This window comes from Carcharodon carcharias, chromosome 11 (assembly GCF_017639515.1).
Source record: "Carcharodon carcharias isolate sCarCar2 chromosome 11, sCarCar2.pri, whole genome shotgun sequence".
Taxonomy (NCBI): Eukaryota; Metazoa; Chordata; class Chondrichthyes; order Lamniformes; family Lamnidae; genus Carcharodon; species Carcharodon carcharias.
In genome coordinates this window covers 34,716,416-34,739,961 of record NC_054477.1, presented here as the reverse complement: position 1 = coordinate 34,739,961, position 23,546 = coordinate 34,716,416, and the positions used below count along the sequence as shown (strand labels likewise).

Genomic DNA, 23,546 nt, shown 5'->3' with positions numbered 1-23,546 from the left:
CACCATTATTCTAAATCCTCCCAAATAGTACAAAATAGTTTAACTGGTTATTCATCTCACTATTTTTGTTGGGTCTCACTGTAAACAAAATTGGCTGCCATGTTTGCCTACATAATAGTTCCTGTACTGTTAGCACCTTTCAGATTCCCTATGTAAATACAAAGGCCAAGCATCAAAGTCTGTCTTATTCCTACCAGTTATAGTTTTATCAAAATTCACTGGAAACACTAGATACATACAAACATCTTAAAAGTGTGATATCAATGAAGCTTGAGACTCTAACTTGTGAGCCCTTCTAAACACCCTTGGCCTCCAATTTCTGTTTCATCAAAAAGCTGATGAACCCTGAACAGTTTAAATACACTAGCATAGTAGTTCCACGCTTGGCAAACCAATTTTTTTCTTTAAATTCAAAATGCTTTTGCTCTCCTTCCTCGCCCCTCAAACATCCATTTGTGCATTTTTAAGTTTTCCTCATCTGTAAGAGTTAAGTACTGATATCATTGGGGTGTGGCATCAGTCTACAGCTCAAAAGAGCAGAATTAACAGGTAACGAAATATCTACAGGTAAATCAGCTGCTTTAACCAGCTCCCATGTGGATCAATGGTCTCTATTTAAAGCTGTGAGATTTAAAGAAACACCCCATAAAAATAATGCTACTGATCAAAATGTAAAAATAGTCTTGAAAATTCTGCTACATTTTAAATCAGTTGTGCCTATGTTAAGTTGTGTGGCTTAAATGTATATCACTATACCTGGGAATGAGAGTTGCTCCACTCAAATCAGAAAAGGCATATACCATTGTAATAACCTGGGTAACAACCACAATAACTGCATCCAAAATATTTAGCTTGGAACGAAAATATACACGGAACCTGCAACAGACAGATTGAATATGCAAATCACATTATTGTAGGTTTGTAAATTTTAATTTAATGGACGAGTAGTTTTCATTTCTGTCTCCGTTTGCTATGTGCTTTCAAAGCTGGCACAGTTTGGACCTGTGTGTTACTTTTACAATATCCAAGATGTATATTCTGGGACAATTATTTTTTTTAAAAACTTGTTTATTGTCCATGATGAGGAAAATGGTTTACCACCATAAAAACTGTCAGGTAAAAATCAAAGAATGAAGAATATACCATGTGCAGATAAAGTATGCTCACTACAACTGCACAAGAACATTGCTATTTTCCTCCCATGCCAAGAATTGCCACTTCAGTCAGCCTTCAGTTCATCAATAAAGAACATTGCAGCTGCCATCTACACTACATTGGGGAGACCAAATGCAGATCGAGATTGCTTTGTTGAATACCTCTGTTCAGTCCACAATATGATTTGCAAGCTTCTGGTCACTTGTCAGTAGTTCTCCACCCTACTCCCAGTCTAACTATTCAGTCCTCTACCTCCTGCGCCAATGAAGCTCAACACAAGCAAGGAACATCCTCATCTTTCAATGAAGCACTTTACAGCCCTCCAGTCTAAAACTCTGAATTGAACCCCCGCTCCCATTTTTCTCAGACAGTAAACACTAGTAATGATCCTGCTGTAACCATCTGCACTTCCTCAAAAAAAAACTGCGGATGCTGGAAATCCAAAACAAAAACAGAATTACCTGGAAAAACTCAGCAGGTCTGGCAGCATCGGCGGAGAAGAAAAGAGTTGACGTTTCGAGTCCTCATGACCCTTCAACACAACTGAGTGAATATTAGGAGAGGGGTGAAATATAAGCTGGTTTAAGTTGGGGGGGTGTGGTTGTAGGGACAAGCAAGCACTGATAGGAGCAGATACTCAAAAGATGTCACAGACAAAGGAACAAAGAGGTGTTGAAGGTGGTGATATTATCTAAATGAATGTGCTAATTAATAATGGATGGCAGGGCACTGAAGGTACAGCTCTAGTGGGGGTGGGGTGGAAAGACTAGCAGGGCATACAAGATTTACCAGCCTCCACATTCAAAGGATCATCCTTCGCCATTTCCGCCAACTCCAGCATGATGCCACCACCAAACACACCTTCCCTTCACCCCCCCCGGTGGCATTCCATAGGGATCGGGGACACCCTGGTCCACTCCTCCATCACCCCCTACTCCTCAACCCCTACCTATGGCACCTCCCCATGCCCACGCAAAAGATGCAACACCTGCCCCTTCACTTCCTCTCTCCTCACCGTCCAAGGGCCCAAACACTCCTTTCAAGTGAAGCAGCATTTCACTTGCATTTCCCCCAACTTAGTCTACTGCATTCGTTGCTCCCAATGCGGTCTCCTCTACATTGGAGAGACCAAACGTAAACTGGGCGACTGCTTTGTAGAACACCTGTGGTCTGTCCGCAAGAATGACCCAAACCTTCCTGTCGCTTGCCATTTTAACACTCCACCCCGCTCTTTTGCCCACATGTCTGTCTTTGGCTTGCTGCATTGTTCCAGTGAAGCCCAACGCAAACTGGAGGAACAGCACCTCATCTTCTGATTAGGCACTTTACAGCCTTCCGGACTGAATATTGAATTCAACAACTTTAGATCTTGAACTCCCTCCTCTATCCCCACCCCCTTTCTGTTTCTTCCCCCTTCCTTTTGTTTTTTCCAGTAATGTATATAGATTTTTCTTTTCCCACCTATTTCCATTATTTTAAAATCTTGTATGCCCTGCTAGTCTTTCCATCCCACCCCACTAGCACTGTACCTTGAGTGCCCTGCCATCCATTCTTAATTAACACATTCGTTTAGATAATATCACCACCTTCAACACCTCTTTGTTCCTTTGTCTGTGACATCTTTTGGTTATCTGCTCCTATCAGTGCTTGCTTGTCCCTACAACCACACCAGCGCCCCCCCACTTCTCTCCCCCCACCACACCCCCCCTCCTTAAACCAGCTTATATTTCACCACTCTCCTAATATTCACTCAGTTGTGTTGAAGGGTCATGAGGACTCGAAACGTCAACTCTTTTCTTCTCCGCCGATGCTGCCAGACCTGCTGAGTTTTTCCAGGTAATTCTGTTATTGTTTTGCACTTCCTCGGGGCCATCTTTTGGTTTTTTTTTTTTTAAAATTGTCCTATCACCATCCCATTCCACATTGCATCATCATCCCTTCTGTCATCTAATCTTTCCTGACAGTTAAATCTTTAAATCTCAAAACTTCAATTCTGGTGAAAAGTTATTGACCAGAAATGTTAACTCTTTCTCTCTTCAAAAATGCTGCCAGACGAGCGTATTTCCCGTTTTTATTTAAGAATGTTGCAGACTTCAAACCGACAATAAAAAGATAGTCTGTACTCCAAATCACTTCAAACAACAAAACAGCGAGTGAATGAACAACAAACCATAATGAATGAATATCTTGCTAAATGTGCAGCTGAAAATTCTTGGAAAATGAGCAACAAATGATTTAAGACACACCATTTACTGCAGGTCAATGGTGAAATTGCTGTAAAATATAGATTCCACAGGACTTAGCGGGCTACAATTTAAGAGGGAATTGACTTTCACCTCACCCAATAGCCACTGAAAAAAATTTATAATGAATCACACACTAACTTCGTCTAGCATTACATTCCTTTGGCAAGAAATCGTCAATAATTGTATATAATTATGCAGGTCCTTCATGCTATCTGCATCAATATGGAAATGCTGTGAAATCTAGGTTTGATTGAGGATGAAGCAGCTATATATAAAAAAATAGTTAGGCGTGTAATCCTTTTAGAAATGGATTTTGTCCATCAGCATTGGGGAGCTGAGATTTATTTCCAATAGTTACAAGTTTTCCAACTCCTTCCCATTCCCCAATCCTTCCCAACATTTGGACACAAAGTGGATTACTCTCCATGTAAATTTAGCAAATCATCTAACAGCAAGACTAAATGTTAAAATATTAATCTTATCTTAAAAAGAAAAGGTGCTTACCCTTCAACAAAGATTCGAAGAAGAACATCAATAGCAAAGAAGAAGGATATAGCCAATGATACTCCTACAATTCCATGCTTAAACGGCTTACTTTTATTTGCTGTTGACAAGTCCACAATTACAAGAACAACATCAACAATTATAAGAACGATACCAAAAATCCTGCAAACAGAAGGAAAAATAGGAATTGGTCAAGTTCCAATTTTCTTAAATACTTGCAGATTCCATTGAGCTGAACACAGGAATCTTGGATTCTGTAGGGAAATGGGAGTAAAACTCGGTTGGAGTGCCAGCAACATCTGAAGGCACACTGGATGAAAGGCCTCCTGTGTCTCAATTCCTAAAGTTCATAAATTAAATAACATAAGTGATAAAGATTGGCCCAAGTTCCAATTACATTTTCTGCAACTTGTTCATTCAAAACTTCAAGCTGCAGTATAGAACAGAGTAAGAAGTTACTGAAACTTAAATTTTCATTTACTGAATGGAGTCTATGCCCTATCCTGAGAGGCAGGGGAACTACTACCTTTGTTCCCAGCCCTGCTTTAAGAAGCTAGGATAACATTGCAAGAGATAAAATGAACTCTTCATAAGAGCTTGCTGTACTATTTTGGCCTCATTTCAATGATAAAAGTAACTGCAAGTTGATGCAAATAAAAGGACAAGTTTCTTGTAACATTTTATTCCATTGGAAAGCAGTCCACATAACTCTTTGAAGTTCACAAGGGGCCAATGTATTGCACACCAAATGAAATATAGTTAAAGTGCCACATGAAGTTTGGTGGGGAGAAAAGAGAGATTCGTTTAGTATGCAATCACAGTTGTGGTGGTTTTATAAAGCATACACTTTGATAGTAGTCAGGTAATATGATGCCACACCAAACTATTTCTAATGCTTTAGGATTAGCTACGCAACACAGTGAAACTTTAGGCTTCTTTGACCAGGTTTAGAATGAACATAGAACCATAGAAAAGTTACAGCACAGAAGGAGGCCATTCGGCCCATCCTGTCCATGCCAGCCCAAGGACACCCAGGTGCCCTTTCTAATCCCACCTTCCTGCACCCGGCCCATAGCCCTGCAGCTTACAGCACTTTAGGTGCAGATCCAAGTACTCTTTAAAAGAGTTTAGAGTTTCTGTCTCTACCACCAATTTGGGCAGTAAATTCCAGACACCCACTACCTTCTGCATAAAAAAGTTCATCTTCATGTCCCCCATACACCTTCTGCCACTTATCTTGAATCTATGTCCCCTGGTTCTAGAATTTTCCACCAAGGGAAACAATTTTATCCTGTCCACTCTATCTATTCCCCTCATAATTTTGTACACCTCAATCAAGTCACCTCTCAGCCTTCTTTGTTCTAAGGAAAATAACCCCAACCTATCCAATCTCTCCTCGTAGCTACACTTTTCTAACCCTGGCAACATTTTTGTAAACCTCCTCCACACTCTCTCCAGAGCTATTACCGCCTTCCTGTAATGTGGTGCCCAGAACTGCACACAGTACTCCAGTTGTGGCCTCACCACTGTTTTATACAATTCCAACATTATATCCTTACTTTTATATTCTTTACCTCTGCCAATGAAGGAGAGCATTCCATATGCCTTCTTTACAACCTTGTTTACTTGAACTGCTGCCTTCAGGGACCTGTGTACTTGTATGCCAAGATCTCTCACTTTATCCACCCCTCTTAGTATATTCCCACTTATTGTGTAATCCCTGTAACTGTTTGACCTCCCTAAATGTATGACCTAACACTTCTTTATGTTAAAATCCATCTGCCACTTTACCGCCCACTCCACCAACCCATCTATATCTATACCCGTAGTGTTTCTATGATTTGGCTGCTGAATTACTTAACTGATGTGGTATGCACAAATGAAAATATTTGTATTAACTGTGCATTCTACATAAAAAACTTCACTACCACTCCATACCCCCACACTCGAAACCGTAAATTCAAGCAAAAATTCAGCAATATCGAATACAAGTTAATACCAAGCCCATCCCAAGAACAGTTTTCTGTCCCTTATTCAAATGGAGAGATGGTGGTTCAGTCACTGGACTAGTAATTCAGAGGCCCAGGGTAATGCTCTGGGGGACACTGGTTCAAATCTCGCCACAGCAGCTGGTGGAATTTAAATTCAATTAATAAATCTGGAATAGGAAACTAGCCTCAATAGTGGCACACATGACAACTCAATTGTTGTATCACCAACATCCAATTGGGAAGGGAATCGATTTTCCTTACCTAGTCTGGCCTAGACTCCAGACCCACAGCAATGTGGTTGACTTAACGGCCCTCTGAAATGGCCTAGCAAGCCACTCAGTTCAAGGCCTATTATAGTTGGGCACCAAATGCTGACCTTGCCAGCAACACTAACATCCCATGAAAAAATAAAGGATTCAAATTCAGTAATTGCTCAATTAGCATTTTGATACATTGGAAAGTAAGCCTTAGAGGATTGAATAAAACAAAAAAACGAACATTTACCCCCTCCCCAACTTCAGTTAGAGCATTTTGGTAAAGACACACCTTCTGCCACCCCTATAATGTCATCCATCTCCATGCTGCTGAAACAGTCATTCATGCCCTGGTTGCCTACAGACTCAGCTATTGCAATGCTATTCTGGTCAATCTCCCAACCAAGTCTGAACTAAACTAATCAAAATTCCACTGCTTGTATCCTAACTTGTACCAAGTCCCATTCACCCATCAACCCAGCCAGTGGTCTTGGTTCTATATTGTGCCCTGGTGCAGCCACTTTAAAAAGCATACCCTGTTATTCAAATCCCTCTACTGCCTTGCCCCTCCCTATTTCTGTAATCTATATCAGCCCTACAGCTCTATATCCCTCCCCCACCTCAGACATCCCCACACTTCTCCTATTCTGGCCTCTTGCTCAGCCCTGGTTTAATATCGCTCCAGCAGGGGCCTTTGGCTGCATAAGCTTAAAGGACTGCAATCCCATGCCTAAAACTCTACCTCTCTCTCCACAAGTCATTTCTTAAAACCTACCTCTTTAATCAAGCTTTTGGTCACCTGCCCTAATAACTGAGGTCTTGTGGCACAGTGGGTAGCATGCCTACCTCTGAGCCAGAAACTCCAGGTTTGAGTCCCACCCTGGATTCGAGTCCCACCCCAGGGCTTAATGGTCAAGGAATGCACATTGTGCAACCAGGCAGATTGAACATTAACCTGCAAATTCTTCCAGCACATGCCAATGGCAGGCAGTGAGGAGAGATTTCTGGTCAGCCATGTGATGGAAAGAACTTTGAAGGCTCTACCATCAATATCCATAGCTCCAGACGATAACGCATTTTTAAAAAGTGCACATCGCCACAGCAACTGAAACTTGAGTGAGCTGCAACACACCACCACCAACTGTGACTCGGTGTCATTTTTTTTCCTCCTGAAAATGTTTCAAATCATTTCTTTGAAGTACCCTGGTATGTAACTACATTAAAGGTGCTATATAAATGCAAGTTGTTGAAGCACCACCAAATTACGAGATAAAACCATCCCATCTGGCAGCCAGACTGATAATCAGTTTGGACTGTTTTGAAGGTCTAGTCCACTACAACATGACGTCACTGTTTCAAATATTTGCATAATTGTCACAAAGGTGGTGATGTGCCACAGCACCATTTACCATCTTAATGGGAAGCAACTAGCTCAAGTGACAAATCACAAATGCAGTGCAAGGCGCACACAGTACGGTGACATCAAACTATGTGCAGGAAGAAAGTTAAATAGATGGTGATTCTAAATAGTTGAAAAGGTTAATTTATTAGTTTAATAGCAATATAAACAATTGCGTCATGGTTTGAGAAAAATTGAAGTTTCAAATTGTTTCTATAGTTTCATTTAAATCGAGTACACAGGTACTCTTGACTTCAAAATACATTACAAAATGAGAGGTAGTGGCCTACTTACCGAAACCAGAAGGACATTACATAAGGTGCAATTGTTTTCTTGATCTGACTGCAACAGAAAGTATACAAATAATGCATCAAATACTTTTAAGTTCCATTTTCTATTGTATTACAGTCATTGCAAAATAGTAATTTTCAGGTAGTCAACTGCGCTATAGACACTAAAAAGGACATGAACATTCTTTCGGTATTGCACTGGTGAACATATTTCTGCTATTCCAGTAGAAAATGTACAAGATATTCTGGTCCTAACTAATGCATATGCATTCCAAGTGTATTATAAAAGGTCCTTTTTTTAAAAAAAAACTATACTCACAATCACTCTTTCCTTATGCTTAAAAATGTTATCCAAATCGCATTAAATAAACAATATAGTCAAAATCAAAAAATTGACACCACAATATACTTACGTTTTCAGACCTCAGGTGCCACTATTTGCCACCTGATCAATAAAGTTATATTAGATCGTGCCAGCCATCAGCTTTTAAAGCATTTTACAAGGGGAAAAATGCATTTTACCCCTGTCCACTGGGTGACATGGACAAAAATCAAATCCCAATCAGTTTTGACTGGATGGTAGAACTAAAGCCCCACTGTAATTGCAACAGCTTGAAAGCAGAATGTTTTCAGATAAGCTGATTTCTGATACATTTGTACCCATTTGGTAATGTGCCCACACATTTATAGTTATGCACCTTATGTCAAATTGTAGCTTTTAACTATAACTTCTGTGGCAATAAGAGTCAAATTTAACTGATAACCTGACTAACTACCAGGGAACCAGGATTTAAATGTTTGTGCAAAGAAACTTGTTAAAATGCAGTTTAAAAAATACTCAAAGAACATGCCCAACAGTTGTGTCACATGCAGACATATGTAACAGTTGTAAGAAGGTCGGGTGTTGTGGTGTGTGTGTGTGTGTGTGTGTGTGTGTGTGTGTGTGTGGCTGGTGGGGGGGGGGGTGGGGCGGCAGGGGTGGAAATGTGGTGATGAATACAACTTTGAACTTCATGGCCAAGAGCCCATTGCCTTTACGGCTATTGGTGATACTAACCACTTACTAGAATACATAAAATATTGTATGACTTCCACGTGCAGTTATTTTTTGAAAACTGAAATGGGTCAGCATTTTTGAATGTTTCAACACTGAAGGTGGTTTTTGGGTTGGACAATAAATATGTTGATATTACAAACTTTCATTATGCTCTTGGAAAAGTCAAGTGGATGGAAAATTGCCGAATGGCAAAAGTCAATAACTCCAAAATTACCACTACAAAGATTTTAAGATTATGGAAAATCAATATTTCCTTTCCTAAGTTTTTGCATAGAGCAAATGGCCTGCCTCTAGTCTAATAAAGATAGAGAAGGGCCAAAATATAAAACCTGCACTAGATGGAGATGTCCTGCTACATGACAGCAAGTTGTGACTGGGTAATATTTTGTTTGGGGAAATTATAGGTTTAGAGATTGAGGTAGCTCAGTACTTTGTTTAAAAATACAAATTCTGTTTACATAATAAAATGCAAACTTCAAACATTGTCTATTGAGAAAGACTGTACTCAACTTTTTAACTATGCATGTAGTGTTAAGAAATGAAAATACATTCCAAGTATTTTTGCCATCAATCTCAAAAGTAGATTTGAAAATATTTGCTAAATGGGGGAAAAAATCTATTAGATACCTGGATATCTCGATTAGTTTATCAAATTTAATTGCACAAGCAGAATCATATTGTATTTTATAAAATAGGACACACCATATTGGCTGCGAAAGTATTTGAGAAACAAAGCTTTTGCATTAAACCCTGGATGATTTTCAGCTTTAAAAACATGAATTCAAGCCTTTAATCCAGGAGTAATATGAAGTTTTTAATTCCAGTCTTAGGCTTAAAAAAACTAAAAAGTTAGTTCAATCTGGGCCCCACTGCTTTTCAGGATAATGGTGCTTTACATGGAAAATGGAAGAATATTTACAAGACACTTCCAAAATTATCACATTGAAAAAAAAAAATGTGCATTGCATGTACTAATCACAGTAAGAGATATTGGTCTCAAAAATAGAAGCGAGTTAAGGCAGTAAAATGGTTGGAACAAACCACTGAAAAAAAAAAACACTGAAGAAAAACGTGTTATCCATTACAGATTTCAAATAATTGATTTATTGTTGAGTTTGATACAATTGAATGTCTTGTTCAGCCACTTCTGAAGGCATTGGCGTGGAACTAGAGCCACATTTAGGCCAGACTGGGCAAGTACAGGTGTATTCCTTCTGTAAAAGGATATTTGTGAATCAGTTGTGTTTTGAGAATTAGACAGCTTCATGGTCCACTTTTTCTTTTAAAATTTCAAAAATCAGAATTGAGATTTTCAAACTGCTATGATGGAATTTAGTTTCATGTTCCCTGGATTATTAATTCAAATTTCTGGATTATTTGTCCAGCAACATAACCACTATGTTACTGCACCCTGATATGAGGGAGGAAGGAGAAATCTTTGCTATTTTATCTTCATATTGCACATGATTCCCAGAGGACAAGTTATTATTGTAACAAATTTAACCTAAGAACATAATGTACAGGACTTGAAGAGATCACAGTTCATTTCACCAATCCTCAGGCTTGCAGAATCAAATGCACCTGAATTTTGGCTTAAGGCCTTCAAAAAAAAAATCAAACCAAGACTTATAGGCCCAGGATAGCATGTCAGAGGCAGTTGGATTCTTTTCTCTCCTTCCCTTTTAAAAGTTATTACTATTAACCAATGTTCCATGTTATTGTTCACTGGGAGTCTGGATGAAGTGCACCATCAGGCTAATGGATAATTGGACTAGAGCTAATTTGCTCTTAAAAGAAAATCAAAAGCGAGACTAAGTTTCCATTATAAATTCCCATGTCCAGATTTATAATGGAAAATGCCTGCAGTAGTCACATCATCCTACCAGCGCTAGCACTATAGTTTTAATACGAGAGAGAAAGAGAATGCATCGCCACAGAATGACAAGTGGAAACTGCCCCACAGTTGGATTTTTAATATAAAAATGTTCCATAGGCAGAATTGAAGTCAAATTCCAAGCCACAATGGCTGGCAGTAGCCATTGATCTGGGCCAGACATACTATTGGGTAACTGGATTAATGCAAGGTATCCAGTTAAAGGCTAAAATATTGGAGTTGCACTGCTCAGCACATTTCAGCAACCTTTTAAGTAACTACAAAACAGCACTTGTCATTGCATTAGCAATTCCTTGGATAAACAGAATTGCAAGTTCTAATTACATATCAACAAAAAAAACCACAAAATGCTAGAAATGTTCAGCAGGTCAGACAGCATCGGTGGAGAGAAATAGAAACCTCCTGTTGGTCACACTGAATTATCAGCTAGTTTGCCCAATTCTTTATAACTTTAGTAGTGTCCTGCACAAGGCAATGGCAAACCACTACAATATTTTGCCAAGCATAGGTATAACTTATGGACCAACACATAGAAGTCCATGGTTGCCAATGCCCTCTTACTGCATTGAAGAGCAAGAGGCACAATGGGGCTGGACCTTTGACCTTGAACGTGAAAAGGTATAGTCCCCACTGATTTGGTGGTTTAGCAAGTCTTAGAAAAATATAGAAAAAAGCAGCATAGTTCACAATACAAGGCCATGACATTTACTTTCTAGTGGTCAAGTTTTTACACTCATTCAAATCACAGCTTCAAACAATGTGTAGGCAGATGGGGGCTTTGGGATCAAGAACATCACAATGCTCAACAAAAACCCATTATGTTGCCCTCATTGATTTTCAGAATCCATTTTGTAGAGGTGAATAGCTCTGGTTCAAACTGAATTCAAGGACTTCAGCATATAATATTGGCAGACACACTAGTGAGGTATTGAAAAGATTGTTGCACGGTCAGAGGTATCACATTCAAAAAAGACATTGCCCTGATTCCAGTGGTTTAGTTCAATAGTAAGCATCATACTGTACTGTTCAGAGAGCAGGAAGTCTGCCTGCTGCCTTGGCCAATAATTGTCCTGCCATTAAAAATAAATTAACCTCATGTGTTGCTTGTAGGACCTTGCTGTGCACAGAACTAATTACACACCAAAGTGGTTCATTCAGAGTTCACTTGAAAGGGACACAATATGGCATTATGGAGAGCTTGGCCTAAATAGCCAAGTGGTTATGTTACTGGGCTTGTAACCCCAAGATCAAGAGTTCAAATCTCACAATGGCAAACTATGAAACAATGTAACTTCATCTGAAACAGATGGAAACAGGTTTACTCAAAAGAGTATCAAGAGTTCAAATCTCACAATGGCAAACTATGAAACAATGTAACTTCATCTGAAACAGATGGAAACAGGTTTACTCAAAAGAGTATCAAGAGTTCAAATCTCACAATGGCAAACTATGAAACAATGTAACTTCGGGGCTTGGCCTAAATGGCCAAGTGGTTATGGTACTGGGCTTGTAACCCCAAGATCAAGAGTTCAAATCTCACAATGGCAAACTATGAAACAATGTAACTTCATCTGAAATTATGGAGGTGGGGGTGGGGGGTGCAAGAATGTTCTCCAGTTGTAAGATGCAAGGCCCATGTAGGGATAAATTGAGACTTGCACAAGGACAACCCTTTTTGTTTTAAAAAAAGAAATAAGGCAAGTTTGACCACCACCCCCCTTCCAACTGAATGTCCTCAGTCAGGTGTTGGATGACACTTCGAGTGTCAGAACTTTTTTTTTTAAATATAAAAGAGCGGAGGTTTTTCCTAAAGGTATTGCAGAATTGTGTTTGGCAAATATGTTGTTGTTGGCATTACCTGGTGATCTATTCACCATCTTAACAACAGGCTGTCTAATGGGATATGGTGATGGGCAACACCAAGCAAGGATTTGGATTTTACACAGCTCAAAATACTGAATATATGTGTTTTATACAAAGATACAAAGTAGTGTCTGGTCCAGGACAGTTATATGATGGTTAGGTGCAGCAACAAAGTCATATATTCAAGGATCGGCACTCTGCACAAAAGGAGATGTTCCACACTGCACCTGACAGAACTACTTAGTATGCATCCGTCCATGCTATAGGGAAGGCTACTGCAATGCACTCACATTTTATGGCTAGCAGCACCCCTCTCCTACCCCCAACCCACCAAGACCATGAGGAGTTTTTGGTATGTGCAATCCATCCTGAGGGCTCAAACACATGTGCTCTGTATACCAGCTGAAGCTCATAGGTAGCATTCCACCTGAATCATAAAGTTGTAAGTTCAAGTCCCATTCAAGAGACTCAAGCACAACATTTGGAAGTACATGCCAATGCAGTATTGTGGGAGGACTGACTTTCAGATAAGACGTTCTACCAAGGTCCCATCTGTCCTCTCAGGAGGACAAAGTTTCCATGATATTCATCCTGTGCTTCATCCTGTGATCCAGCCTAGCCAATGTATATCCTTCAACCAACATCACTAAAACAATTATTGCAACAATGACTATACTTAACTGGCTGTAAAATACTTGGCATGCACCAAAGTTGTAAAAGGATTTATAATATAAAACACAAGATTTTCTTTTTCATGAATTTTAATTGTCCAATGGTCAATTAGTGACTGCATTTTATAGTGAGGAGTAAGACTTTAACTTAGTATTAATTCCACCTAATATGTCTGGTGATGACAGATTGGGTCCAACAACAATCTGTTACCAACGTCAATACCTAAACCAGACAGTTTGATATACCCAGAATCATCTTGGCTGGACAATTCAAGACGTTGATTAGCTACATGGTTTTCATTGTCTGAATCCAGTAATACTCTCACACAAGGCAGGAACAGAAAGGTTCCAGAATTGATTTTTACCAATAAATATTTAAGCTCTCTAGGCTTGACAAAGACACAAAAAAATCAATATTGGGCAAGCAAACTACCTCCGCATAACTCAGCAACTTGGTTTGGAGACTCAAACTTACAAGTTTCTACACATCATAGCTGACTAAGACAGCATTAAAATATATACTTGTAATTTTTTTTTTAATTCGTTCTCTAGATGTGGGCTTTGCTGGCTGGGCCAGCAATTATTGCCCACCCTAGTTGCCCTTGAGAAGGTGCTGGTGAGGTACCTTCTTGAACTGCTGCAGTCCATATGGTGTAGGTACACCTACAGTGCTGTTAGGGAGGGAGTTCCAGGACTTTGAACCAGCGACAATGAAGGAACAGTGATATTTTTCCAAGTCAGGATGGTGAATGGCTTGGAGGGGAACTTCTAGGTGGTGGCGTTCCCATCTATCTGCTGCCCTTTGCATACCCAGGTGCAATACAGAACTTGTATTCAGTCCACAAAAAGAAACAGACACTAAGTGCAAAAGCATGTAATCAGTCAAATTAGAAAGAGAAACAGACAGCCAGATCATATCCATCGTAACCCTCTTCATGCACCCATCAGCCATGGCCAGGCTGGTAACATTCTTGCTTTCGGATTACAAGGTTCTGGGTTCAAGTCCCACTTAAGGGCCTTCAGCACAGAAATCAAGGCTGACACTCCAGTGCAGAACTGAGAAAGCACTGCAGTGTCACAGGTGCCATTGTTTGCATGAGATGTTCAACTGAGGAACCATCTCCCTGCCTGAGTGGATGTAAAGAATCCTATGGCATTATTTCAAAGAGTAATGGGGTTTATCTCTGGTGTCCTAGCCAATATTTATCCTTCAAATCAATATCAAAAACAGATTCTGATCATTATCACAAGGCTGTTTGTGGGAGTTTACTGTCCTCATTCCCTACATTACAACAGTGACTACATTTCAAAAAGTACTTCATTGGTCTTAAAGTGCTTCGAGACATCCGATGTGTGTGAAAAGCACTATCTAAATGCAAGTCCTAGAAACATTACTTTATCAGTAACGTTTATAAATGTTAAATGTGTGTTCACTGCCTATGGCTTTGTTGATTCTCTTCCCACCAAAATTCTTAGTAATCCACTTTTCCCTCCCTCAGCTTCTTCCTACTACATACATTGGAAAACACGTGTTGTGCTTTAAATACAAGAAATTCTGTTTTTGTGTTAATTATGCTGCTTTTTTCAGCCTCCTTCATTGCACAAAAAGTTAACTGAAAATATTATATTAAAGACTGTGTACCAAAGTATTAAAAAACTTACAATTAACAAACATTTTAAAGGTATTGTTTCCTGTTGACACATTTTGAAGAATTAAAAATCACACTTACTTATACCAGGTGTCTGGTCCAATACATTCCATTTTCCCATCATCTATTTGCACTTTGGCTTCCATGTCATCACTGAAACTGCAGAATAAAATCAACATTCCAAGTATTGGTACAGCCACTGTATACACAGCCTCCAGTGTAATAAATACTTATAAGATTAATGTCAACGCCAATCTCAAAAGTATGTGGCCTGGACAAAATGTGTCTTCGGGATACTGTATGCTTAAGCCATAAATTGCAATTCACTTTCAACACAAGTTTACAAACACAAAGGCTTTACATTGCAACAGCCAGAGTTTTTTTTAAAAAAGCACGTGGTAGTTGGATTTTACTGGCAATTAGTTCCACAAAATCAAAAGGGAAGCAGAGTGCAAAAAGCACACGTACATCAGTTGTAAATACATTTAATAGATTAACCAAATAAAAGGCCAGAGGCAATACAAGTACTTAGGAACTCAAAAACACGATTATGGATTTTCTTTACCATGCTAATTAGACCTTGTTCAATACTAAAGTCTGGAGCTAGAGCCAACTGGAATGAGGTATGCTTGCAATATTAACAGCACACACAATATACTAAAACCAATTCATTTTCAATTGGGGAGGTAAAAAAAGCAAACAAGATCTCAAATCCTTATTCATAATACAAAAACTAATCTCAAAAGGATCTAAATTACCATCTCACCTTTTTAAGTTTCTTGGTCACGATAGATTGTTGTATCACTCAAGTCATCAAATCTAAGCAAGACTAGGTGTACAATAAACAAAGAGGGGTTGGACTTAGTTTGGGGAACAACAATAAATCAGGTGTCTTTTGTTGTTCATAAAAACTGGGCAACACATCCAGTTTTTATAGAACGAGCTCGTATCACTTGATAGAGAACGATGGAGGATAAAATTTTCTTTTCTTGACATTCAGTCACTGAGTGTATGCAAGTGACCACCTGAAAAAAAATTGCTTGCTAAAGTCACTTCACCAACCACAAGGAGGTGAGCAAGTACAACTTAGGGCAACTTACACTTTTGCATGACAAATCCCATAACTACTTTCCAGCCTCAACTGGGCTGTCACTTTATTAGTAGAAAGAAACATGGGGTTGTTTTTAAGAGGTTGCGGGGGGGGGGGGGGGGGGGGGGGGCTGCGGTGGTTGGTGGGGGGCGGGGGTGCAGTCAAAAGTGTCAGGTTTCATTCTGTACAATGAAAAGGATCCAGGAAAACCAGGAGCAAAATAACATTACCAACATTTCCAAGGTAAGCAGTTACTGTGACCAGTCAACTCCAATTTCATATATTCAGTAAATTAAGTTTAACCACACGCCACTTCTAGCCCTTCTACGTCAGGCATGAGGAGAGGAATTGGATCAATGGTTTTGTTTGGCAAAAAAAGCAGAGGGATAAATTTCAGATTAGGAAGATGTGAAAAGCACTGAATATCAAACTGGATAATTTTGCAAGCTAAATGGCGTTATCCTGGATGCTTCTCTCTGCTCCTCCTATCACTTTAGCTTTACAGTCAAATCCAGTAATCTATTCAAGCAATTTATCAGTCACCTATCTTCTTTCCTATTCCTATGCCTTTGCTAACCCACTTCATTCCTGCCAAGCCTAGCAATGATGAAATAACATACATGAAAGCTGTTAGACACAGATTTAAGTCATGCTCTTTGGAGCTGCAACCTGATCCATGGGAGGCAGAGAAAAGGCTAGGGAGGGGCAGGGGAAAGAGCATAAAGTAGAAGTGTGCTAGTAAAAAAATTGGTTGCCAGCAAACACCATGTTTCATCACTGCTAATAACATAAGGAAGCTAGTTTCAGGAACTATTCAAGATATTTTGGAGAGTGTAAAAGCTATGCTAATGTTTAGCACAATACGTCCTGTAAACACCATCACTCTGATGATCTCAGATTCTATTTGGGTGTCAAAAGTCACTATCCCATCTTCAAGTGGCTTTTGTGAAAAACACATTTATTAAGCATTCACTCACCCATCAACATCAAATCCATGGTTGTATCTGACAGCTGAAATGTTGTAGTCACTGATCCCCATTTTGCTGTTTCCACAATCAACACCCTGAGCATAAAAATGATATAGAGAGTTAAGAAAAACACGTTACAGAAATAAATTTAAAAATCAGCAAAATGATGGAAATACTAACATCTGATATCATTGCCCATTCTTCCCTCCGCCCCAACTCTTTATATTTCCAGCATCTCTATGTCAAAAAATAGTTCATTTTTGAAACACGGCACAGTTTAAATTAATACAGATGCACTGAATTCAAATCCATAAAAAATCTAAACCTTAAGTAATATTCAATGTTATGTCACCAAGTCTAGGGTATGTAGACAAAAAAAAAGGCAGTTTTAAAGTGCAATACAGAAAGTAATGCTGTGGTGTGTTACAGATCATCCAGAGAGTCAGAGTTGCTGTAGCAACATGCACTTTACATGAATGTTGTAACCTGGAGCTATGGATAGTGATGATAGAAACTCCAACTTTCTTTCCATCACATGGCTCACCAGGAATCTCTCCCTCTCTTACTGCCTACCATTGGTATGCATTGAAAGGATCTGCAGGTTGATCAACCTGTTGGGCCATGTTAGGAATTCACCTTCCTCGGCCGTCAGGTTCTGGGGTGGACATCAATCCAAAGCTCCGAGGAAGGGATACTACCCGCTGCACCACAAGACCTCCACAGAAAGTAATATGTAGGCTTTTTAGTTAAGGGCATGTGTATATTGTTTTTATTTGAGAAGAAAAGCTAGATGAAAAATTAAATTAATGAGGCAGCTTTCTGCAAACCACCTGCCTACCGAATACACAGACCATATAAGCTGCAAGCCATAAATCAAGTCTTAATGATAAAATCAAAACAGATTTAATTTAGATTATAGAACGTTGCTCATGGAAACATGGAAATTCTGTTCATTCTGTCTAGTATTACACTTTATCTGGTGGACCAACATTCATGCAGCAGGGAGGTTTAAATTAAGTTATGCATTCATGGAATAGGTTTGTACATTTGCAGCATGGAAGAGCGTCTATGTTCATCACAACTTAAAACTGTACAGTACTATGTGAAAGTCTGAAGCACACATCATATAACAGACTCTTGGTGGAATTATTTTAAATAAGTGGCGTTCACCATTTTTCAAGCAATGACTCCACCTATCTAATTCCTACCTAACCCTGATAACTTTCACCCCCTTGCTTATCAAGAATCTAACCACCTCTACCTTAAAGATATTCAAGGACTCTGTGTCAACCACCTTTTGAGGAAGGGATTCCAAAGTCCTACAAACAAAAAAAAACTTATCTTCATCTGTCTTAAATGGGCAACTCCTCATTTTTGAACAGTGACCCCAGTTCTAGATTCTCCCAAAAGAGGAAACATTCTTTCCACATCCACTTTGTCAAGACCCCTCAGGATCTTAAAGGTTTCAATCAAGTCACCTCTTACTCTTCTAAACTCCACCAGATACAGCCTAGCCTGTCCAGTCTTTCCTCATAAGACAACCCACTCAGTCCTGGTATTAATCTAGTAAACCTTCTCTGAACTGCTTCCAACATATTTAGATCTTTCCTTAAATGAGACCACCAATACTGTTCACAGTACTCTTAGGTGTGGCCTCACCAATGCCCTATATAATTGAAGCATAACCTCCCTACTCTTGTATTCAATTCCCCTTGTAATAAACAATAACATTCTATTAGCTTTGCTAATTACTTGCTGCCAAGGCACTACTAGGGCCTTTTTTGGCACAAGGGCAATATTAATAAATTAAAGTTATCTAAGAACCTGACTACTATACTGCAATGTAACTAGTAAATGGTCCTGTATAGTTTTTCCAAATTTTAAATAAGTGAAAATGGATTTGATTTACAAGTGGTGGACCAGATACTGATTAAAAACATTTATTTTTTGTAATAATCCCATTTTAGCAGTGTTAATAAAGCTGCACAGGAAGCATCTTCACCACGTGGACTGCAGCAGTTCAAGGAGGCAGCTCATCACCACCTTCTCAAGAGCAACTAGAGATAGTCAATAAATGCTGGCCTAGCCAGCGAACCTACATCCCGTGAATGAATAGGAAAGAAAAACCCCCATCTCCAAGCAGAGATGGGGGAGCTATTAAGCAAATAACAACAGTATATAGGGTATGGAGGACCAGAGCTTAACGTGAAAGAGAAAATAGGAAAGGCTGCAGCGCTTGTAGTAAGGGAGGTGCAAGTCATTTCAGGTAACTCAGGTCTCAGAGAGACACCTTGGAGCTGGAGAAGTAGAGAACATGGGTGGCAGAAATTGGAGAAGGATTTTGAGTGATGACAGAGAAGCCTTGAAAATATGACAAGGGTTTTGAGCAAGCAGTGGCAGGAGGGCAGGAAACTGTACAAGGTACTTGAAGATAGCATCTGGAGTTGGGGGCAAAGGAGAAGCAGAAAGATGCAAGTGATCACAGCTACACCACCAGAAGTTTGGACAGGGTACGTGATGGAAGGAATAGCTCATTAGAGTTGCTATCCATGGTTCAATCTGTCCAAGAGATTCAAGAAGACTGCACTAATACTGGCACTCATGATTTGTTAGGTTCAAAGGCTAACTAGTTTAGTGTAATATAGAGGGAGAGGGGACAAGAAAACAAATTTAAAATGCACCCAGCTTGCGTGCACAGCCTTAATACACTCAAAGGTCACATGGTGCTGCCACTAAGGAGAGGAGGATGGGCAAGCAATTTTCAGCATGCATTTGAGTAAAGATCCTGAGGTGAGCAAGATACCATTTTAGTAAAAGGAGTTGAACCCTGCATGAGGAACAGCCACCTGGAGGATCAGTAAGGGGTCAATTCCCACTTAAGATACCTGTTAACACTAAATCACACTAAAACTACACCTTACACTACACAGTAATGCAAAACAATTTTCCTCACAGTAAATTATCAAAGTAACTTACACAGGGTGATGCCAACAGCCAGTAACTTCCTCACAACAGAATCATAGAATGGTTAAATGACAGAAGGCAGACATTCAGCCCGTCATGTCAGTGCTGGTGCTAAATGAACAATAGGTCCACTCCCCCACAACCCTGCACATTCTTCTTTTTCAGATAATAATCCAATTCCTGCTTGAATGCCTCAATTGAATCTGCCTCTACCACACTCTTTGGCAGTGCACTCCGGATCGTAACCACTCCCTGCATGAAAAATTCCTCCTCATTGTTTCTTTCGCCATTTACCTTAGATCTGTGTCTCCTGGTTCTCAATTCTTCCACCAATGAGTACAGCTTCTCCTGTCCTGACTACTCATGCTTCAGGATACCTCTATCAAATCTCCTCTCAGCCAAGGGAAACAGTCCCAACTTCATTAATCTATTTATCTGAAGTTCCTTATCCCTGGAATTATTCTTGTGAATTTTGTGAATGACTCTTATGTAATGTCTTTGCTCTAATGTCTTCACATACTTCCTAAAGTGTGCTACCCAGAGCTGGACACAATGCTCCAGTTGAGATCAAATACAGGTTTTATGAAGGATTATCATTTCCTTGCATCTATACTTGGTGCCCCTACTGATATAACCCAGGATGCCATATGCTTTATTAACCACTTTCTCAATCTGTCTTACCACCTTCAGTGACTAATGTACATTTATAACCAGGTCCCTCTGCTCCATGCACTCACTTTAGAATTGTACCTTTTAAATTATCTCTCTGCATTCTTTCTACCAAAACAGATCACTTCACACTTCTCTGCATTAAATTTCATCTGCCATTTGCCCACCCTTTTCGACATTCTGCACCATCTTCCTCACAGTTCACAATGCCGCATATCATTTGCAAATTTTGAAATTGTGACCTGTAAGCCAAGATCTAGGCCATTACTAAAAATCAGGAAGAACAAGGGTCCCACCGACACCCGAGCTCCACCATAAACTTTCATCTGGTCTGAAAGACAACCATTCCCCACTACTGTTTCCTGTCCCTCAGCCAATTTTGTATCCATGTTGCTTCTGCTCCTTTTATTTGCCCTTAACAAATCTGTGCTGGCTTTCCTTAATTAACCCTCATTTGCCCAAGTGACGACAATTTTGTACTAAATTGTTGTTTCTAAAAGCTTTCCCACCAGATATTAAACCGACTGGCCTGTGGTTGCTAGGCTGATCTTTTTACCCTTTTTTGAACAATAACATCTGCAATTCTCCAGTCCTTTGACACCACCCCAGAATATAAGATGGATTGTAAAATTATGGCCAGTGCCTTCACAATTTCCACTCTAACTTTCCTTAGTATCCTTGGATTTGTCTCATCTAGTCCTGGAGACTTATCAACTTTTAAGTACAGGCAGCCTATTCAATACCTCATCAATTTTAAACTCTTCCAAGTATCTGAATTACCTTCTCTTTCATCAAGACCCAGGCAGCATCTTCTTCCTTTGTAAAGGCAGATGCAAAGTATTCATTTAATACCTCAGCAATGTCCTGTCTCCATGTGGAAATCCCCTTCTTGGCACCTAATCAGCCTCAGTCCTTTTACTATTTGAGTATAGAAGATTTTTGGGTTCGCTTTTATGTTAGCTGCCGATCTCTTCTCACACTCTCTTTACTGCTCCCTCTGAAATTAATATTCAGCCTGGTTCTCAGTTGTATTATCCACCTGACATCTGTCACAAGCACATGTTTTCTTCTTCGTAAATTTCTCTCTCCTGTTATCCAGTGAGCTCCGGAATGGTTTTCCCTACCTTTTCCCTTTGTGGGAATATACCTTGCCTGTGCCCAGGCTCCTCCTCTTTAAAGATAGCCCATTGTTCAGTTACAATCCTGTCTGCCAACCTCTGATTCCAGCAACACCAAGGAAGCAAGCAACCCACATTAAGCTCTATTCCAACAGCAGGCAGACTGGGACACAGGGAGAATATATACCCTTTTAAACAGGGAATTGTTAAACAAATGGATCTTTTGCTTCATTTGAAAGGAGAAGTTCAATTATATAATGTACTCATCTCTACAGTACATTTAACAGAGATGAAATTTCCTGAATGTTGGTTTAAAGCAACATTTTCCTCAACTTTACACTGGAATGTTAGAACAAGGAAAAGGGCAGCAGACACATGGGAGCACCACCACCTGGAAATTCCCCTCCAAGTCGTTCACCATCCTGACTTGGAAATATATCACCATTTCTTCACTGTCACTGAGTCATAATACTGGAACTCCCTCCCCAACAGCACTGTGGGTGTACCCTACACCACATGGACTGCAACGGCTCAAGACAGCTCACCACCACCTTCTCAAGGGCAATTAGGGATGGGCAATAAATGCTGGCCTAGCCAGCAACACCCACATCCCACGAATGAATTTTTAAACTTTTTTTTTTAAAAAAGTGCTCAGCATTAAACATCACTTGTTTAAAAAAGAAACAAAATCATTCCTTAGCCAAAGGCACTGTTCATTAGTAACAACATGAAACAACATCTTTCCATTACCCAAGGGTACAACTATTGGTGTCGCATTAGTACATTAGTGTGGAAGGCCAAGTTAGCATCCACAACATCATGTGCAGTTTTTTTTTTAAACCATCACCTAGCCAGAAGGAAGATTTTTTTTTAAAAAAGTAAAATGTTAAGAGCCACTGTTGTGCAACTTAAGAGCAGCAAAGAACTGTGCTGGGGTGAGGGCAGGATTTTTAAAAAAAAGTTAGCCCCTTTCATTTCCATTAGTTCCCAGAAGTTAATACCTCTGGCTACAAACTATTCCTTCAGCAAATATTCACATGCATGCTGTCCACACTTGAATCACAATATTGCTAAAATTCATGTAAAAAAAATGGACTCATTCGCTTGGAAAAAAAAAGCAAAGCAGATCAGAAAAATCAGCAGCTGTAAAACATCAGCTATGGTAGCCAAAGATGCAAAGGATTTTCATTACCTTACCCAGTTTTAAGTGTTTTCAGCAATCGTGAGTTTCTGCCAATATTCAAATCACAGCCAAAGCCACAAATTTCCTAATCTTAAAAATTGCATTAAATACATAGACTCCATATAGAACTAGTCACTGTTAGGCTAGTGGGAAAGTCTGTATCTGAAGTATTAAGTTGGCTTTGTAACTGCATCAGCATTTTAATAGGACAAAGGTTGGGAATGAAAAACACTTCATAGCACACAGTTATAAACCAGCCCTGTTTTTCCAAAGGATTGCAGACATAGCAGTTTCCAAAGCTTCCTCTAACATCTGCCCAGTCATGATTTCAGCTGACTGCCTCCTTGGACAGCAAACATTTCCTTTGCTTGTAAAAAAAAATCCAACGCACTAAAAAAAAATCCACAATGCACTATTATCTAACCAATTGGAACCATCATTTTCAGCCTAACAAAAGTGCACTATCCTTTGCTCAATTAGTGGGTTACTTGTATGAAATGGTTCCGAATTCATCTGGTTTCCCATGGCAACGCTTAACATCTGTCAATATTTGCTGAGCAGCATTTCCTCATCAGAAGCAG

The 23,546-nt window shown here is 39.6% G+C and overlaps 1 protein-coding gene across 1 annotated transcript in view; it reads right to left on the bottom strand.

The window, feature by feature from the left end:
• tpte (transmembrane phosphatase with tensin homology) overlaps window positions 1-23,079 on the bottom strand; it is a 70,946-nt gene extending 47,867 nt beyond the window's left edge. Inside the window, exons 1-6 of the mRNA XM_041199270.1 lie at window positions 22,980-23,079; window positions 17,041-17,126; window positions 15,055-15,132; window positions 7,844-7,891; window positions 3,906-4,067; window positions 757-876 (exon numbers count right to left, since the gene is read on the bottom strand). Coding sequence (XP_041055204.1) covers window positions 757-876; window positions 3,906-4,067; window positions 7,844-7,891; window positions 15,055-15,132; window positions 17,041-17,102 — 470 coding nt within the window. The 5' untranslated portion in view covers window positions 17,103-17,126; window positions 22,980-23,079. The remainder of the gene's footprint in view (window positions 1-756; window positions 877-3,905; window positions 4,068-7,843; window positions 7,892-15,054; window positions 15,133-17,040; window positions 17,127-22,979) is intronic.
• Between the last annotated feature and the right edge of the window lie 467 nt (window positions 23,080-23,546).